Consider the following 19,575-nt stretch of genomic DNA (forward strand, 5'->3'; position numbering starts at 1 on the left):
GGGGTTTGCTAGAAGCCTAATAATTTGTAGGGTTTCCAAATGTTCAAACTTAAAAATGCCCAGCCAAAAAAAAAAGAAAAAGAAAAAAGTAAAGTGTTTTATTTCACTGTTCTCCTTTGGGGTTTTAAATGACATGTTCTACTTTGGTGAAAGGTATTGTACAAGTTGTTAACAGTACAAACAATAGCAACATCAGATATTTACAGCAGCATTTTCTTTTACAGAGATATCAGGAATTACTTGCCAATAAAGATAAACCCACAGGCAAAAAGCGGTAACAACACATGAATGCATTAAAGTAAAATCTGAAGTCTAGAGTTCTCACAAAGCCAAAACAAAACAAGAAAAAGACAAAGAAAACTGCCACATTCAATATATACATTCTCTTTGGACAAATCCAAAGCAGTTTTCAAGACCTCCACATCTAAGCCGGCACTGCGGGCTAAGCTACACCTGGAGGTCAGTGAGCTGTGAAGATGTAGATCATTTACATTAAGGGAAAGTAATGGCTTCTGTATTTAGGACACCTTTCTTGTGAATATTTAATATAATAATAATAATAATAATAATAATGGATACTTTATTGATCCCCATGGGGAAATTACTTGTTTTTCTCTGCATTTGACCCATTCACTCAGTGAAGCAGTGGGCAGCCCACTAAGCAGGCGCCCGGGGAGCAGTGTGTAGGGACGGTACCTTGCTCAGGGGTACCTCAGGGTAGCCGTTAAGTGGATTCGAACCGCCGACCTTCCGATCATGGGGCGACCACTTTACCTACTGAGCTATCCCTGCCCCTAATATAGAGGTGTTCGTGAATGCACTTGCTGCAGGCTGGCTGGGTATAATGCTCATTTTAATGCTGAAGAATGTCAATTGTTAACTATGCAGAAAAAACAGACTTTTTTTTAAGTTAATATACAAAGGTTAAAAATACAGGAGCCATTACCTTCTCTGCCTCTAGGTGGCAGAAATTAGTGTACTTGACTGGTCTTGGCAAACTGCAAGAGAATCTTCCCTTTGTAAAATTGTAAAATCCATTGGGAGGAATTGTGATTGCCAAAATGTATTTTTAACCATACACATGCTTAATGTCATACCGTAAGGTGCTTTCTTTGGACACACTACAGTGTCCACAACATGATTACATTGCATCTGATTTGGTTTTACAATGACCGCCTCAAACAAAGAAAATATTACACTGTTATTTTTTCTGACCATCAAAAATTATGTCGTACTGCAACAGACCACCATCAGAGCCTCCAATATTTTTCATTACAAACTTTCTCTCTGTACAGATATACAGTCCAAGAAGTGGTATAAAAAGTTTGTGGTAACTGCAAACTTGAAACTTTATACAGCAGCCAGAATTAACTCAGCTACGAGGGAGGTAAAGCTGGTGTAGGCAGAATTTTTTTGGCATCATAGGGCTTTAAAGGGTTAAAGTTTGTTTTGTTTTTTTAAGCCAAGTGTATCATACAGCCAAATCAGTATTTTTTTTTTTTAAATTTCACCAGAAGGTTCAACACTCCATTGTTCAAAAATTTGAATTTTCTGCCAAAAAAACAAAACAAAATCTAGCATCAGAGACTTTAGCTAATTGCATCTTTTCAGGGCTGAGATTATGATGGTGAAAAGTCTGACTGAAATGAAAAACGTCAAGACAATCAAGACACCTTTCCCCCCCAGTTTCCAGCGGAGGACTGATGAATTTTGTTCTGATCCTCCCTTTACTCTTCCAACACATGATTGCGGTGGCTACTTCTGGGTATATGGGGATGTTAAGAAGTCACAAGTCTGATCCGCAGCAGCAATGTAGACAATCGCTTCTAAAATTTTACCCTCTTTCCTGGAAAGAAAAGCGACTGGCCTTTAAACCTAGTTTTATTTTTCTTGGCTGAACAATACAGCAATGGTCATTCAGTACAAGCGAGGCATGTGTGCAAGCCAATGTTTGTCTAGTGACTTTGGGCAGAGAGGGGAGATCTTCAGGTTAAAAAAAAAAAAAGTGCGTTGTGACTTTTTATTTTATTTACCTTTTAAAATTTCTGCCTAATCCAGTTCAAGCTACATGAAGCATTAATGAACATGAAAATTTGCTTGTAACAGTTTACACAAGATGCTACAAAACAGTGTTCACGTGATGCTAAACAGGATAATTTTTGACTATTAAAAATTACCCTAAAAATCATCTTCATTTAACTAATGGTAGAAAGTAACAGTATAAACAGCACCGATTCACAAATATACCAAACGCCGTGCTGTGTGTTTAGGCTTGTGTAATATTATAGGATGAAAACGGCATCATTAGGATCAACGTGTTCAACATTTTCGGGACATCTGTAACAGTCACTGTATGTTACAGTAACTCTTGTAACTGTCAAGTTTATTTCAATTTGCTTAAAAAAGCAAAATATGTACAAAAGCAAAGAGAACATATTTACAATTGCAGATTTTCTCTTAAAATATATATTATTTAAATACTATGTGAGACCACTTGGTTTAAGCTTTATGGACAGATGCTTACCCAAAACATAGCTCTCCTCTGTGATTGTGGACACTAATTAACAGATCCTTGACCTGTGTACAAACTGTCTACAGATAAATGGTAAATGGTAAATGGCCTGTATTTATATAGCGCTTTACTAGTCCCTAAGGACCCCAAAGCGCTTTACATATCCAGTCATCCACCCATTCACACACACATTCACACACTGGTGATGGCAAGCTACATTGTAGCCACAGCCACCCTGGGGCGCACTGACAGAGGCGAGGCTGCCGGACACTGGCGCCACCGGGCCCTCTGACCACCACCAGTAGGCAACGGGTGAAGTGTCTTGCCCAAGGACACAACGACCGAGACTGTCCGAGCCGGGGCTCGAACCGGCAACCTTCCGATTACAAGGCGAACTCCCAACTCTTGAGCCACAATCGCCCCGTATAGGCGATTGTGGCTCAAGGTTTGCTTAAAAATTAACAACACTCACTGTTGCACGCCAGCTTACATGCTGGTCGGCTGTGTCTGCGTTTGCAGAGGCTGCAGTTGGACAGACGGCGGCTCAGAGTCTGGAATGCTACACTCTCCACCCTCGCGCATGTACATTAAGAACAAAGTCACAGTGGCAAATGTGGTGGCATTCACTGGGAATGCACGGAGCAAAGTGGACGTAAGTCCACAAGTGAACACTCTCCACCCCTCCTTTTGTATGCTCTGCCTGACACAGTCCATGATACCATTATACTGGTAAACGCCGCCAACCCCATCCGCTTGCAGACGTGACTTGATCACATCCACGGGATAGGTGGACAGCCAGGAAGCTATGCCTGACATGCCACCAGCAAACAGCAGCTTGGGGATCATGTAGGGGTCTTCTGGCTCACAACCCAGGGAGCGTGTCAGCACATCATACGCAAGGAAGTACACGCCAAAACCCGGCGTCTCGCGCACCAGGGTGGTAACCATACCACGATTGATCCCTCTGATCCCCTCCTTATTGTAGATTCTCACCAGACAGTCCAAGGAGTTCTTGTACATTTTCCTCTTAGACTTCTTCTCTCCAGTTCCTTGCATTTGCATACGTGTCTTGGCCAGCTCCATTGGACAGCAAATGACACACTGGATGGCTCCAGCAGAGGCTCCAGCCAAGAACTGGTTGAGAGGTGTATCACGGCCAAGCATGCGCATTGTGTTTCCCTGGACACCAAAAACTATAGCATTGATGAAGGTCAAACCCATCATTGGAGAGCCAATACCTTTGTACAGACCCAGCATCTGCAAACACAGATGTTACTGAGTCAGATCAACACTATAAAAACAAGAAAGTAAGGAGGCTATAGGAAGCAGTGCACTTTTTTCCAGATGTTATCAGCAATGGATTACTAATATGGCTAAAGCAAATAATTATGGGTTGCGTATCGTCTAATAATCTCCTTTTGCCAATAAAGCTACTTCTCAAATACATCCTCATCATTTATTTTACAAGTACATAAACAGCTGAGAAACCACCTTACGTTTGAATATTACTGTGGGGGGGAATAAAGGACATCCATGAGAAACAGACATGAGGTCTGAGGGGCCATGCCCCCTCTTAGCAAAAATAGCATGATGTCCAAAGCTTTATTTAGCTCCTCCAGGAATAAGCTCCTCATTGACCCCAGCTAACAGACCCCCCACCTCGCCCACGTTGCCTAATGTCTTTACTGAGAGATGGGACAGCAACTAAACACTTTAATCAGTGCACAGGACATTCTCCAGATAATAAACAACTCCAGCTTAACACCAAGGATATATTTAAATGTAACCTATTTAATTTAAAGCAAGCACTATGCTAACAAATTTAAACTCACCGACTCCTGGCGTATGATTGATTGGAAGCAGTGGAACGTCCCACGGTACATAGGTTTATTCACATTTTGAACCTGAAGCCGCACCTGTGGGTGACAGAACTCATTGGAGTAAAAACTGGAAAAAGGCCAAAGAGGACCACAGTAACTACAAACCAAGATCTGTGTAATACAGGTTTTCAGGGAAACAAGCAGTCAACAGGAAGAAAAACAAAGGATGATAAAGGGGGGGTGCAACATGTGGGAGAATAAGAAAAACATTAACCGAGTATGAAGCTGTAAAAAGAACAAAATGTCTTCGGTGCTTTTTATTTTAATATCTCAAAGACATAACAGTGGGTGAGAGAAAGAAAGACCTGGACCATACTTACTAGGTCACATTTCCGTGGAGAGGTTGTTTATTTCTCTCTCTCATCTACAACACAGTGACACTGTTGCTGTTAAAGACAGCCTCCGAGCCCCAAGCAGACACCGGCTCAGGGAGAAATGACATTGAAAGCAAGGGTGTAAAAGAACTATAACCAAACCATTCTCTCACTGCTTGCCTCTAAAGCGGATGCTCCACATTCACACAAGTCTCACGTCAAAACGTCCTCACTTTGCCACTGCTTAATCCAGTCTATGCAACATTTATATGCGAATGGCATCAAGTAAAGAAAACTGTTTTTAGGTTCATTCACATAAATCCTATGCGTCAACCACAGATCATGTAAAAGTTGTGATAAAAATGAATTTGATTTCAACCTTAACATTACAACTAACTTTAATGCATATAAAATCGTGTGGGACTCTGCAGGTACATAGTGATGATTATATAGGCTATGTGACTACAAGTTATTCAGCTAATTAACCATCCCTACAAATCCTTTGATAAATGACGGTTTCATTGAAATCTGTAAAGAAGTGAACGTACTGTCCTGTTCTGAACTCTAACTAATCAGAAGATTTATTCTTCTTGCTCAGTCATCCCCTTCCTCTCTTGGGCTCATCGTGTACTCTCAACTTATCTGGATTTAAATGAAGGCTGTCAGCAAAGTACTGCATGTTTTATTTTTTGTGACTAATGAGCAAACACCAAAGAGGATGCAGCAGACACCCACCTTTACAGTATCAAACGGATGCCCAACCAAAACACCAGCAGCACCTAAAAAACAAAAACAAAAAAGACAGGAATGAACAACTGACTGTTTCACTGAACTATTCTTATTAAAAACTCAAGAGATAATCACCAGACCACAGCATGCAAAAAGTTGTGGTGTTAGAGCAGAGACAGTGGGTGGAAAACATGTCATACAGAAGTAATCTCAGTGCACACAAGGTCATCATATATCCCATGGACTTCTTCTCTTAAGAAAAGAACCACAATATAATAATTGAGTTATAAAGGTACAAATGCACTGATGGCTTGAGTTTGGAAAAAGAAGATGGCTTTTGGTCCAGTAGTTGCAACAGACACCTGTCCATCATGAGATGGAGCCGTCATCAGCTGGTCACTGCACTGCACGAAGTGACGAAAGCTTAACACTGACGAAAGCTCAACACTGGCCTGTCCTTGACTTGTGTCAATATGCCAGAAAATCATTATACAACACTGTCTTCATATCAGATGTTTTCAAAGACTGCACACCAACATGAGGATAATGCACCAGAAATAACACCACTGAATTTCTAAAGATAAATATGTTATGCAAATAAAAAGCCTCTTTGTAAACAAATCATACAGCTTAAAACACTTGGGGTGATTTAAATCTGCCATGTGTTCATGCAAGGTTGTCAACTAGGTTGGGAAACTGATGTAAAACCATTAGGGGAAGGTTAAGAAAACAACTTCGTTATTTTACTCTTGCAGTAACTTACATACTGCATGTATAACTAAAATGCACTGGTAAAGCAATATCTGAACTTTTTATTCCCTTAAAAAAATAATTTCTCAGACTATTCTATATAAATAGTTTAATGTTAGTCCAAATCTGGTACCATTCCTTTGTATTTTGTAATCAGCTACATGTTAAGCCGTTCAAGGGAGATAGTAGTACTAATAGTACTGTAGTATAGTCATTCTACACCGCACTACTGACTCTCTCAATGAAGGTGTTATCTAAGACTAAGTTACAGTGCAGTAACTCTACCTGGGATCCAACAGACTTTGGGAAGTCCTGTCCTTGAACACTGACAAAACAGCTTGCAAAATTCCCACAGGGCTTTTGTGTGAGGCAAAGATGAATGCATGAGCTTAACTTTCTGCGGACCGCCGCCTCTCCTCGTGGTAACTCCCTACTTTGGAATGGGTTAGTGGAATGATGAAAGGAATGCAGATATTTGGGGGGAAATTGCCCGATAATCACTAAAGAAAAGCTGAGATCACGATCATTTCACATTTCTGGGGTTTCCTGGACGTGTGCAAGTTTAATTGATACGTAGATATATGATGAATGTCGACTATAAACAGCAATCTCTACGTGGGTGCTGCAGATTTGGGAATAACTTCACGTTAGCACTGCAACATAACGTTGAGCTGGGGGGGTTAAAAAGCACCCAGCTCCAGTGTTTTAGTATTCAACCTGTCATTCATGTGGGTTTACAATGTTATCACATAAACTAGCTGGGTGTAAATCGAGAAATCACGGCACGGCACAAATTACACCGCAACAACAGCTTGAGCTTTTGACGATGGAAAAAAACAGAAAGGTGGCTAATGCTAATGCTAGCGTCAACCTGTTAACGTGGCTAGCTGCTACTCACCTCCTACACATCCAGCAGCGAAGTCCAGTGCCATTCCCTCAAAAAAATGCAACGACTGGAAGGTGTCAGGCTAACTTAAGGGCTGATAAACGTAATTAAAGAGGCGTAAGTGGGAAATGCTTTCTCGGTATCTGTGTAAACTTGGCTATTTACGACCCCCCCGGCTTGGTGTTCAGCCAGGCTGGTTAGCTAGGTAATAGCCTCCTTTACGTTGCTGATGCTCAGCAAACGGAAGATAAACGTCTCTGGCTAATCGCTCGGACGCGAAACTGGAATAAAGCAGTTTTCTTCTCACTGGTGTCCCTTCCTCTCCCTCTATAGAGGTGCTCTTTCAGACAAACCTTTCTATTTCTGTACCGCGGCAGAAGGCGGGTTTTCAAAGTAGAAAAGAAGCGTTTGCCCTTTTTAAGACGGCCCAATCGGATTATTTAGAAGCGGACAACTCCCCCAGAGCCCTCCTCTAGTTGGTACTGTCCGCCCCTCACGCCCATTGGCTGCTGCAGGGGGCACATCACCTACACCAAAAGTCTGAAGCTATCTTTCCTCTACCGTCACATCAACTCCTCGTCAGCCTTGTGAATTTCCAGTGTGGCAATTTGTGTAGTTATAATGTGGTTTGAATATATAGACTGACGTAACAATGAATCATCCAGTAATGGTTTATAGCTTAAACGTTATGTTTATAACATTTTTGGCTTTATCATAATTGTATTTTTCAGTGTGATTTTATTTATTTTTGCTTAGTCACGTTGTGTGGCCTTGTGACTTTTGGAAGCAGGTGTTTTATGCCCAATGTGCATGTCTGGAAAATGCTTCACGTATTTCCGTGTTGTTTTCAGAATGTTGCATAAGCAACAGGGACTTGACTTTGACTTGACATGAGTAATATAACTATAACTGTTGAGAACCAGTTCCCACTGTTTCAATTCCTTGGAATTGTTTGACATTTTTGCAAACGATTCCCTCCCTCCATTCCAGTCGCCCCGAATGACGTCACCGCGTTGCGGAGCGTCATTTACCTGGCAGGAAACACGGCACCTAAGCGGCTCAAACGCTCAAAAGTTTGGTTATACTTTACGAGAACGGAAGACAACAGGGCAACTTGCAATACTTGCAAAGTAGATATTTCATTTAAGGGAGGAAACACTACGAATATGCAAAATCATTTGCTCACAAAACACGCGATGACCTTAAATGAATGTCGTGTTTTTAATTCCGCTCCGGACTCGTGAATCTCAACCCAGCAGCAGCGGTAACGTTTGCACGTCCTCTCCCGTTAATGTGGCAGGTAAATAATCAACTAACAGTGCATATTATGTTAGCGCGATCTGCCTTATTACAAAACCTGCCATTACTGTGCATTTAGGTGACCATGATGAGAGAGACAGACAGAGTCTGGCTGGCTCAGATGCTGGCAGTTCTCGCTGCAGTCTACTGGTAGCGTCTCCTTTCAGGCCAGGATAGACGAATGTCACCGAGCAGTGAGTTTGTGGTAAAAGGCTTGCACCTAGTGATGGGCAGATGAAGCCCCATGAAGCACTGAAGCTTTTCATCCAATTGGTTCACCCCAACGCGAAGCTTCATGAAGCTTTATTTGCTCTAGCAGGACACCTACTGGACGTAAAAATAATAGCTGGCATGAATTTGAAGAGTGTGGCATTTTGCACACAGCCTGTAAATGTCAACAACAAAAGGAGTGTGTAAAACATGTATATTGTAGTGATGGCAGTATACTGTGTATATTTATAGTGGCAGTATGGGAAATGATTATTTGGAAATGCTTGAAATGGAAATGATCATTTACTGTGAGGTGAGGTGTGGTTGGGGTGTGGACAGTAGTTGTGCTTTTGTAACGTTGAGGTATGGACAGCTACACACTGAGGCTTTGAGACTCAGTCCTGCCTGTTCACATTTTATTCTGTAAAAACTAAATTTTCACTGCTTTTATGACCTTTTTAGTGGGGAGAACATAGCTAGGATTTAATGATTTAACAAATCTTTTGAATCCTTTGTCCTCCACAATGCTAAATAGCTGGGAGTCCTCAATCACCATGCTGACCAGGTCTTCATCTATTTGAGATTGTTCTCCTGAGGAAAGACAATAAAGATAAAGCACAAATATAAATATCACACACGTAACTTATAACAGTTGTATAATATTGTTATATCATTTAGTAACATTACTGCATCCTATATTATCATTGCATTTGATGGCTCACCTGGTCTTGCTCCACAATCGGTGTCCCCCTTATTCTCATGCAAAGCTCTGTAGTGCCTAAGCATGGATGAGGTGTTGTTGTTGTCATATCCCAGCTCCCTGGCACATAGCAAACACTTCACCTTGTACAAAAGTCAAGACAGCTCAACATAAATTGTATTGCACCATCAGTATCATGAAAATACATCTTCTGTAGAAATTTACATACCTTGTTGGGAGGAATAAGATCAAAATGTTCCCACACAGGGGAGGACATCCTCCTCTTCTTAGCAGGCTCCATTCTCTCCTGACTTTCCTCACTCTCATAAACCTCCAAACGGTCTCCAAACTCTCACTAACCGCAACTCTCCATCAAACACCCACATTTTTGAATGAAGTCTGAGGGGTTTATATCGCCGTCATATCTCGCGGCAAAGTTCGAACCACTTCATGAACCAGTCACGTGGTACAGCCGGGCAGCGAGGCTTCGGACGTCATCATTTTCAGCTCCTCCCATAAATGAAGCAAGCCTCGATACGCGCTTCGCGGAAACGCCCCCTCCATTACTCGACACACGCTCCGAAGCCTCGATACAGAACGTCCCATCACTACTTGCACCTATTTACCACAGCAGATGTCCCCGATTTACGATAAGTGAATGTGTTTAATTGTAGGCAGGGACATTACTGGATATTCTTGTGTAGTTGCTACAGAATAATTTAAGTTATACTTTGTTTTTGCTACAGAAGAATATTTATTTTACATTTACAATTTTTTTCCCCCGGGGACCCTGTGACACCCCATTGAAGAGCCATAGGCTGTGGATCTCTTAAGATTTCACTGCTGGGTTTGTAAGGCCATGTTACTCCTAAATTTCTATCTTTTTCAAAGAGAAGATATAAAACAAAGTTCTAAGCTAATCGACCTTAGTGTTCTCCTTTTTAAAAAAAAAATCGATAAAGAATCGAATCGTTAAACAGAATCGAAAATGGAATCGGAATCGTGAAAATCTTATCAATACCCATCCCTAAATATAACTGCACGTTCTGCTGGCAGCTCTCATTGTGAAGCAGAACATGCCAACAGTAAGACAGCACCACTGCTGACCATGTATTTGACATTCTGGTGTAAGTAGGCAAGTAGGCTAACACCTGTTTATGGGGAGTTGTGGAAGAGGAGAGACCATCAGCAAGGGCAAGAAAAAAAAAATGAAGAAGCAAAACCCATGTGACTATAGAGGAGCTGCAGGGAGGTATGGTGCACTGATTTACTCTTTGGTCTGCCATGCATAAGTATGTTTTCTCTTATGAGTATGGTTTCTGCAGCAGGATAAGAATGCAGATGGCAGATGAGTCTATTTGTTTCCAGGAGCACTTGTACAAAGATTATATCTATACATACACCATACCATCTTTGCTTTGTGCATTCTTTCAGTAATACATAAAGCTCCACATAAATGCAGACAGCAACAGAACTACATTTTATATTCTCTTGCTTTCAAGACAGGCAGTAGATGGCAGTATAATGATTTCTCCTTACTACTTTTAAGCCCATCTTTATGAAAATTAGTTATCTTTATTACCGTTACAGTTTAATTTGCACATTCCCACGTTTAACATTAAGCACTGCACATTTAAAAAGAGGCCGTCACTCATCATTTTATCTTAAAATACCAATCAATCTGAATTAGATTGATTGGCATACAATGCACTATTTTCTATATTATCTATGGTAACCTGTGTTCATATAGTCTTAAACAATTTCCCGTGCATTTCCTACTATTGTATGTAAACGTGTTACATGAATCTGTGGTTCTGTAAGTAATACTAAATGCTAATGCTCTTGTGTTTTAAGACATTGTGGGGAAAATGACTTTGTCTGCGTTACCACAGAAACATTTAAAACACAGCACTGTACATTATGTATACTCACTAGCCACTTTATCAGGTACACTTAACATCTATGATACGACTGTCTCAATCCATTACATCCCAAAAGTGCTCTGTTCGATTTAGATCTGACGACTCCTGAGCCAATTTGAATACTAACCTTCTTGTCACATTCAAGCTTTGCGACATGTGTGACATGGTACGTTCGCTTGCTGGAAGCAGTCATCAGAAGATGGGTACAGGCATCTGTACATCTGACGGGTTCAGGGATGGACGGTAACAATACTCAGGCAGGCTGTGGCTTAGCTGGTACTAAAGGGCCCAAAATGTGCCATTAAAAGAACCCCCACATCATTACACCACAACTAGCAGCCTGATCCACTGATAAAAGGCAGGGTGAATCCATGCTTTCACAAGTTCTCAATCTACCATTTGAGTGAAACAGCAGAAATTGAGATTCAAAACAGATGTTTTTCCAGCCTTGTATTGTCCAATACAAGCCTGTGTGAATAGTAGCCTCAGTTTCCCGTTTCCTGTTCCTGCTGGTTTGACACAAATGCTGTAGCTGCTGTAGCCTGTCTGCTTGGTGCATTCAGAGATATTATTCTGCATCCCTTGATTGTAGCTAGTTATTATTTGAATTACTGTTGCCTTCCTATCAACCCATAGCAGCCTGACCATTCTCCTTTGACCTCTTCCATCAACAAGGCATTGGCACACAGGATATAATTCCCAGTAAACCTTGGATAGTTGTGGGGGAAAATACCAACAGATCAACAGTTGCTGAGATACATAGATCAGCCCACTTGGCACCAACAACTAAGTCACTTGAATTACCTTTCCCTCTCTTGGTTATGCTTAGTTTGAACTTCAACAGGTCTTCTTGGCCATGTATGCATTTCTAAATGAATTGAGTTGCTGCCATGCGATTGGCTGATTGGGTATTTGTGTTAATAGGAAATTGCGAAGATGCCTACCTAATGAAGTAGGCAGTGAGCGTAATTCAGTAAACAAAAGCAAAAATCATGGCTTTACTTCTAATTAAAACATTTTCAAATAAAAAATTATTTCAAAAGATGCTGTTGTTAAGACGTTTAATTTTTTTGTGTGAGAATAAGCTGAAGATTTTCTACCTTCCTTGACTGATGTTCCTCTTGCTGATAACAACAAACCATTTGCTTTTGTTCTCATGACTGAGACACTGACATCCTACATGTGATGTATGTTCAAACTGAGGTGTATTTATAAGACAGACTTTTTATAATACACCTCACATGCTGGCTGATCCTGATTACAAGTTACAACACAACTGCTTTTGATAATCACACAGTTACAATTATTATTCAGAAGGCTGTTTTTAAGTAAATAAAGACAAAGTGGATGTATATCTTAACTGATTATATTAGTTTGGTTTTTAGAGATATGTGTTAGTACTCTGCTTTTATTGTCTTCCAGTCCTGAGAGAGCTGTAACACATTGTGAAAATAAATGGGTACATTTGGTACTGCTGGAAGTCAATAATCAACTGGGAATTGGCATGAAGGTGCAGGCAATGCCATGCTTAGTTTGACACAGAGAGGCATTTCATCACTCCAGTGATTTATATTTATTATTTACGATTTTTCTTTCTTTTTTTGCACTTCCAGTTTGGTTGTAAACTGTAAGAGAAATTGTCCTTCTTTCCCATTAAAAAGACTTCAAATGGAAATAAAGCGGGATTCTTTTTTTGTTCTTATACTGAGCTTAACCACATGGTGAACCCTGACTGCTCATGCCCAAGCAAGCTAGAACTTATAATTTAAAGGCCTGGGTGTCATGAACTGCTGCACCATCTCATCTGTGACTTGTTTTCGCCTCTCTTGATGCTGGGCAATCATTGGCTGCAGAGTCTCAATCAAAATCTTCTTCAGCTCTCCTGTTAATAGAGCCCCACTTGTGTAGTCCTGCAAAAGAAGAGATTGAATGAGTACAGGCAGAGGGGAAATAAGAGGATGAGGGAAGGAGGGACTGACAAACAGTTCAGATTCTACTTCCTCACCTCTTTTATCTTCTCCAGCTTTTCATCATCCTCCAGGAAGAAGGTCAGATACAAGAAAGAGACATCTACCTCTGTGTTGCCACCATACTTTCTGTGCTCTTCCACGGTGTCTTTTCCTCCCGAAAATGCGTGTTTGTTGATCTGCGACAAATTATTACAGGTCAGAGTAAATCAGACAGCAAACACAGATATTTTGAATCTGAATAAGAGTAAAGAGCAGCACCTTATTTTTGATCTGTTTGGGTGTGTCAGTGAGGAAGATAGATGAGTTGGGGTCGCTGGCGCTCATCTTAGTCTGCGCCCCCTGCAGGGCAGGGAAGAAAGTGGAGTGCAGCAGGGCTGGTTTGAGGAGGCCGATCCTTGGAGCGACATCACGGGTCATTCTGAAGTAGGGGTCCTGAGAATGTGAGAAGACGGATAAGAACATAAATAACTGCATACTGTGAACACCACTGTATATTACGGGTTGCTACGTATTGATTTAATGGCGTCTTGACCTGGTCTATGGCACAGGGGATAAGACACGGCACATCTTTTTTGCCGCCGAATATCTGCGGGAATGAGCTACTGAAGGACGGAGCTGCCTGGATGGCTGGAAAACTGATCTTTCCTGGACGTATTAAAAAACCCCAAAACAAAAACATACCATTACATACCAAGAAGTTATCACACAATCACACTTATAAGTAAAATAAATGATTAGATGACATAATTTCAGTCATTTTACCAATGCAGTCGCTGTCTGTGAAGCCAAAAATGCCTTTAACCTGGTTAAATGTCACATGCTTCTGGACCTTTACCACATTTCTGTAGAACTGAGGTGATGCACTGCAGAATATAATACATTGAAATGAGAATCAAAACATTTCTATTCATCTGAATTGGAAAAAATATGGATCTATACACACACAGTTCTTTATTTTTTTAGTTGTTTTGAAACAGTAATGTCAACACCAAGGTCTACCAGTTAAACATATAAAGATAGTCTCTTGGCATATTTTACCCCATGTAGTCAAGGTCTGAGAAGATGAAGGTCTTGTTGACATCAAAGCCACAGGCGATGATATCCTTGGCATTTTCCACAGTGAAGCGATGACATTCCTCAAGTGTGAGATCTTTCCACAGGTATTTCTCGTCATCGGTCATCTGGACCACGAGGGGGATGTCAAACACATCCTGAAGCCATCTGGAATGAGGACACTACCTTCAGTTTGAACTTAGTCTAAAAGTCTAAACGTAAAATTCACTGAGCATGGAATCAATAATTTTAGATATTGAACACAATATTGCGATCAGGCTGAGAGATGTCACAGAGCCACTTAATGCTTTAAATTTCATTGACATCACAGAATTTAAGAGGTAGAACTCACTTGGTAAAGATGAAAGGGATGAGGTGACCAACGTGCATGGCCTCTGAGGACGGACCTCTGCCGGTGTAAAGGTAGAAGGACTTGTGCTTTTCATACGCATCTAAGATCTGATGCATATCTCTGGCAGAAACAGTAATAGGAAGGAATTATCAATGTGTGTTCTCAATACACTCCTATCTTTATGTTTTCATTTGGAATAGCAAGTAAACATTAACCATGATTCAACATTACTGATGACGTGCCATATAATCATTTACAAGACCATCTTTTCAACAAAAGTTGGTAAATTAGAAACAACAAAACCCATGGAAAGCTGACCTGTGTGAGAAGAAGATTCCTCTTCTTAGGAAGTGATGGGCTCTCTGTCCCGAGACTTTTTCTATTCTTTCCAACAGCTCCTTGTCAATTTTACTGCTGCCAAACCTCACTAGGGAGTGACATCACACATTCACCAGTTATTCAGCTTAAATTACCTCATATTAATGTATTAGTGAAGTACAGCTCTTGAAGTGAAGAATTAAAGCTCATTGAAAAACCCACCTATGAGTTTATCATAATCTACTCCTTTGGTGCTGGAAGCAGAAACATTCCACGGGTCAACTAAGTCTTCTCCATCACAGTCATCTGCTGCAGGCCCATTGTTTGACACAATCAGGTTTTCTGAAGGTGGACATCCTGCCTTATAATCTTGGCCCGTCATCTGTTTATAGTCCACTTTCAACTTTAGCAGCAGCTGGACAGCAGCATCGATTTCAGCCTGGGGAAACAAAACAATTGTATTAGATGATAGATATCCCAATAGAAATGACACAGTGACAAACTGTTGTAGAAACAATGGTTTTTTTGTATTAATATGTGTGTGTGACCCCTTCTTATTCTGTTGAATCAGTGTTGCATTTATAGCATGTACACACTGGCCAATTTTTTTCTTACTGCTCTGCGTAAGTCAGTAAATAAGATTCCTTCTAAATCAACTGTCTCATGTTTACTGCCTGGAATCTACATGCAGCAACACCTGATTTCTCTATCTGAGGAAGCATGTATACCTGAAGGTGAAGTGGAGAGAGTGAGAGAAAGATGTCTGCATTACTAAAGCAAAAAAGAAGGACAAAGTCAGACTGTAAAAGACGATTTCCGAAGTCCGAGGAGAAAGCCAGACGCTCAAGTTGTTAAAAAGAAAGTTTGGACTGATATGAAAACGGACTTCAACAAAAAGAAGAAAAAAGGTGGAGGACAAGGAGCATGTGATCTTTCAGCCCTAGATGAGAAATTAATTGCAATTAAAAAACAAAAACAAAAACCCACATAAAAACAAACTCTCCTGATTCTCCAGCATCCATGGGATGCCAAGGAATTAGGATATAATTGATGACATCCAACATTGATATAAGTTGTTTTTTTAATGAAAGATAAAATTATTTGGAAATGTTTAAAAGGTTAAAGCCTACAGCTTTCCATAACTATAGTTTTCTTTACATGGAATTAAAAAAATGCAATAATAATTCTGTGTATTGTGTGGCTCATGTTGCTTTGGAAAACTGTAAACAATGGTCGACAGGCAACAACACTAACAACAATAATATTAATAATAACAAGACATTATTATTATTATTTAGTATGATTATTATTATTGGTGGCAGTAGTCATTTTAAAGACCAGGTTTCCATTTGTGTGTTCGTGAAGTGAGTGGGACTTCTAATTTCTTCTGTAAGTGTGGACGACTTCAGGTATAAAAATATTGATATGTCACCAATTTGTTTGTGAAATGTTCATTCATATGCATGATTTATGCACAAATTTGTACATATCCACTGTTAGCAAATGAGGAGCAATGTCAGAATTACAGTACATGTAATTACAATACACCCATCAGGAGGAGGTCCTCCCTTTGCTGCCAAAACAGGCATGGACACCAGACCTCTGAGGATTTAATGTGCAGTCTATCATAATATTTTTGAATGGACCCTCAATGCTCATTGGAGTGGTCAAATAGTGCCATTGCCATGGTGGTGTAACGGTGGCACATGTCAAAGTAACATCCATTCCACATGAATACCAGTCAAAATTTTCATAGTAATACAATGATCAATGATGACCAGTGTGGTGAGTAGGGCTGCCACAAATGATTATTTTGATAGTCGACTAGTCACCGATTATTTTTGCAATTAGTCGACTAATCAGATCATGCATCCATTGGACGTAAAACATACAGCTTATTGCACCAGCATGCATCTGCTCTTATATAACTATCATCAGTGTTGGGGAGTAATGGAATACATGTACCGCCGTTACGTATTTAAAATACAAAATATGAGTAACTGTATTCCGTTACAGTTACCGTTTAAAAAGGTGGTATTCAGAATACAGTTACTTTGTTGAAATAAATGGATTACACTGCGGTACTTTCCTGTTTCATTTTGTCGCGGGTCAGGACTGTTTGGGTTTTGTTTGACAGCTACGTTCTGTTGTTCCAGGCGGCAGCGTTACGGTTGCCATGGTTACAGGGCGCCGCTCTCTCTCTCTCTCTCTGCGACTGTGTGTTTCCTGGGTGAGAGAGCGCCTTTTCGTTGTTGTTGTTGTTGTTGTGCTAAGCTAACAGGCAGAATGCTACAATGCTCTAAAGAATGTAGCATCATGGGCAGTGTAGTCCGTGTTGCAGGGAGAATGGACTGCCATACACGTTATGTGTCTGTGAGCGCGAGGAGGGAGAAAAAGGGGAGTGGAAAGGTAGGAGTTGTCATCGAGGAAAAACGGGAGCTGGAAGCATGTAAATATAATAATAACCACTTCAGCCAAAAAGAGTGCCTGATGAGCCCAGTTGTAAGTAAGCTATTAAGACTCGACTGTACACCGTGTTCGTGTTTTCCTCCGAAAACAATAAGTTGCGTTGGAGCAGTCTTTCAACGCCTCTCTCTGTCTCTCGCAAGAAAAGTTGACCCACACAACAAAGTAAAGCTATTTTTCGGCTACAAGCCGACAGGGACCCCGCTGTATTAGCCAGAGGTCCCTTTACTACAGTTCGGAGTCGCGGACCTTCAGTAATAGTAATAAATCACACAGCAATAGTACATTCACGTTGTTGTAAAAAGCATGATAATATATTAAGTAATCCAAAGTATTCAGAATACGTTACTGTCATTGAGTAACGTAACGGAATACGTTACAGAATACATTTTGGGGCATGTATTCTGTATTCTGTAACGGAATACATTTTAAAAGTAACCTTCCCAACACTGACTATCATTAGCTTACAGCTTTAAGTGTTTAAGATATGTGCTAACTAAAAATAAAGACAAGATGATAGTTTATTAAATGTTAATGACATTTGCAGATTGTTTCGGTGAAGTTTAATAAACTCCTTGCTATCTAAAATATAACAGGACACCGGAGTATATTCTCGAGCATCTCATGCTCAGTTGTCTGCTTGACGTTTATTCAGCTGGTCAAAGGAGCTTGCAAAGACTGTGTAAAAACTATAACTTTAATCTCAACCAAACCGATTTACTCAGGAACAAATAAAATACTAAAAAAAGCCAAACAATAACATTTGTAAGTTATCTAAGTGACTTATATATGTTTAACCTGAGTAGCGAAAGACGGCAGTGGGTTTGAAAACGATTTGCCGGGAGTCCGGTGCTCTCATGGGCTCCAGTGAGCCTTGCCCCCGGCTAGCTATCGAGCTAGTGGGTAACAGACGTCTCCGAAAACGTCGGAGCGCTTTTGAAAATATGTGGTGTCTTGATAAACTGAGCAGATATTTGAGGTTCACACAGCTACATTCTGAAAATATGTTAAACGTTTATTTTGTGACACAGAAAGAATAATAAGACTAATATCAAAACTAACTAGCTGCCGCCATTGTTGGAAACTGAGCTGGGCTGCGCTATGAATTCTGGGACAGAGCTACTTCTTCTTCTTCGGGGTTTAACGGCAGCTGGCATCCTTGTACATGCAGTGCTGCCATCTTCTGTTTCAGTCCGGTATTACACTCTTAAATCCTACTACTTATTCCTGCGGCTTTTGTGATCTTACAAAGCTTCAAACGACGCATCGACTATTAAATCAGTCATCGACGGTTTTGATAGTCAACGTAATCGTGACTAGTCGACTAATCGTGGCAGCCCTAGTGGCGAGTAACTTTAATGTTGTTGATGATCACTGTGTGTCACGATAGAAAAGAGTGTTCAGGAAAATCATCTGTTCACCCCTTCTGTGAATCTGAAATTACAATTTGCATTTGCACAGTGATAGAAATGTAAATCTCGAAAAACTCACTTTCTCTGCTTTAGCTGATTTCAAGGATCTGACTTTCTCTCCTTGAGCATTCAGTTTCTCGAAAAGCTCCATGGGACTCATGGTTCCTTCGCCATCGCCTTGACAGTCTGTCATCTTCTTCACAGCAAAATATGAAGTGAAAAATAGTTCATATCCAAATATACATGTCATAAACGAATGTTACATGTTCTGACAAGGATCAGTTTTATACCTAATCCAATTATCTTCTACAGAATGTGTGTATATACTTAAACAGCACCTGAGTTAACTGCCATATGCGAAAATAACAGCAGAGCTGGTAGTGCTAGCTAATCGTCCTATACTAAACACAAACTACACTTAGCTCATGCTGTCATGTTTAATAATTTATATAGTCATGTATCATATATCCAGCTCATTATATTTCTGATTAAATATAGTGACAAGTCGGTATACCGTCAGTATTCTTCACACGCAGTTGACAGCTCACTTATTCAACTTGCATCAGCCTGTGTGATGTAGTGTTTGGGTGAAAGTCTTCCCAGGCAAACGACCTTATTCATTGGTTCCGCGGCGAATTAACCCACCAGAAAAAAAGTACTACTTTGGGAATTCGCTTACGTGAATATTACACATATAAATTTTGATATATAATTTTCAGTTCGATTTCCTACGAAATCCACGAGTTTAACTAAATGTACAGAAATATAATACGTCGGAAGACAGAGGGAGTCGCTTCAGATC

General features: G+C 40.4%; 3 protein-coding genes across 6 annotated transcripts; all 3 read right to left on the reverse strand.

The window, feature by feature from the left end:
* Positions 1-82: 82 nt before the first annotated feature.
* slc25a29l (solute carrier family 25 member 29-like) lies at positions 83-7,506 on the reverse strand. 3 transcript variants are annotated; one of them, XM_085392104.1, is made up of 5 exons: positions 7,084-7,505; positions 5,442-5,485; positions 4,713-4,756; positions 4,345-4,428; positions 83-3,769 (listed from the first exon to the last, which is right to left on the reverse strand). In XM_085392104.1, exons 4-5 carry the CDS (start codon positions 4,393-4,395, stop codon positions 2,999-3,001), a joined length of 822 nt encoding a protein of 273 aa, XP_085248230.1. In that variant the 5' UTR covers positions 4,396-4,428; positions 4,713-4,756; positions 5,442-5,485; positions 7,084-7,505; the 3' UTR covers positions 83-2,998. The 3 variants fall into 3 exon arrangements, with proteins under 3 accessions (XP_085248230.1, XP_085248228.1, XP_085248229.1); XM_085392102.1 differs by lacking the exon at positions 4,713-4,756 and having other exon boundaries at positions 7,084-7,506; XM_085392103.1 differs by having other exon boundaries at positions 4,713-5,485.
* A 1,150-nt stretch (positions 7,507-8,656) lies between these two features.
* LOC146646947 (uncharacterized) lies at positions 8,657-9,841 on the reverse strand. The gene is made up of 3 exons (XM_085390706.1): positions 9,510-9,841; positions 9,303-9,423; positions 8,657-9,171 (listed from the first exon to the last, which is right to left on the reverse strand). Exons 1-3 carry the CDS (start codon positions 9,579-9,581, stop codon positions 9,011-9,013), a joined length of 354 nt encoding a protein of 117 aa, XP_085246832.1. The 5' UTR covers positions 9,582-9,841; the 3' UTR covers positions 8,657-9,010.
* A 2,408-nt stretch (positions 9,842-12,249) lies between these two features.
* Positions 12,250-19,436, reverse strand: wars1 (tryptophanyl-tRNA synthetase 1). 2 transcript variants are annotated; one of them, XM_085390704.1, is made up of 11 exons: positions 19,288-19,436; positions 18,853-18,969; positions 15,118-15,334; positions 14,896-15,004; positions 14,578-14,697; positions 14,211-14,393; positions 13,935-14,035; positions 13,705-13,817; positions 13,431-13,604; positions 13,208-13,348; positions 12,250-13,112 (listed from the first exon to the last, which is right to left on the reverse strand). In XM_085390704.1, exons 2-11 carry the CDS (start codon positions 18,964-18,966, stop codon positions 12,954-12,956), a joined length of 1,431 nt encoding a protein of 476 aa, XP_085246830.1. In that variant the 5' UTR covers positions 18,967-18,969; positions 19,288-19,436; the 3' UTR covers positions 12,250-12,953. The 2 variants fall into 2 exon arrangements, with proteins under 2 accessions (XP_085246830.1, XP_085246831.1); XM_085390705.1 differs by having other exon boundaries at positions 18,853-18,966; positions 19,288-19,430.
* Positions 19,437-19,575: the final 139 nt, after the last annotated feature.

The sequence above is a fragment of the Rhamphochromis longiceps genome, linkage group LG19 (genome assembly GCF_057381845.1).
Source record: "Rhamphochromis longiceps isolate RC_006_pf linkage group LG19, R_longiceps_female_GT1.1, whole genome shotgun sequence".
Taxonomy (NCBI): domain Eukaryota; kingdom Metazoa; phylum Chordata; class Actinopteri; order Cichliformes; family Cichlidae; genus Rhamphochromis; species Rhamphochromis longiceps.

Coding starts and splice junctions, on each gene's coding strand:
- LOC146646947 (XM_085390706.1), bottom strand. CDS start 9,581: ATGGAGCCTGCTAAGAAGAGGAGGATGTCCTCCCCTGTGTGGGAACAT. Junction 9,424..9,509: donor ATCTTATTCCTCCCAACAAG/GTATGTAAATTT, acceptor CTTTTGTACAAG/GTGAAGTGTTTGCTATGTGC. Junction 9,172..9,302: donor CGATTGTGGAGCAAGACCAG/GTGAGCCATCAA, acceptor GTCTTTCCTCAG/GAGAACAATCTCAAATAGAT.
- wars1 (XM_085390704.1), bottom strand. CDS start 18,966: ATGACAGACTGTCAAGGCGATGGCGAAGGAACCATGAGTCCCATGGAG. Junction 15,005..15,117: donor AGATTATGATAAACTCATAG/GTGGGTTTTTCA, acceptor GTCACTCCCTAG/TGAGGTTTGGCAGCAGTAAA. Junction 13,113..13,207: donor AGCTGGAGAAGATAAAAGAG/GTGAGGAAGTAG, acceptor CTTCTTTTGCAG/GACTACACAAGTGGGGCTCT.
- slc25a29l (XM_085392102.1), bottom strand. CDS start 7,117: ATGGCACTGGACTTCGCTGCTGGATGTGTAGGAG. Junction 5,486..7,083: donor CGCTGCTGGATGTGTAGGAG/GTGAGTAGCAGC, acceptor TTTGTTTTTTAG/GTGCTGCTGGTGTTTTGGTT. Junction 3,770..4,344: donor CAATCATACGCCAGGAGTCG/GTGAGTTTAAAT, acceptor CTGTGTTTGCAG/ATGCTGGGTCTGTACAAAGG.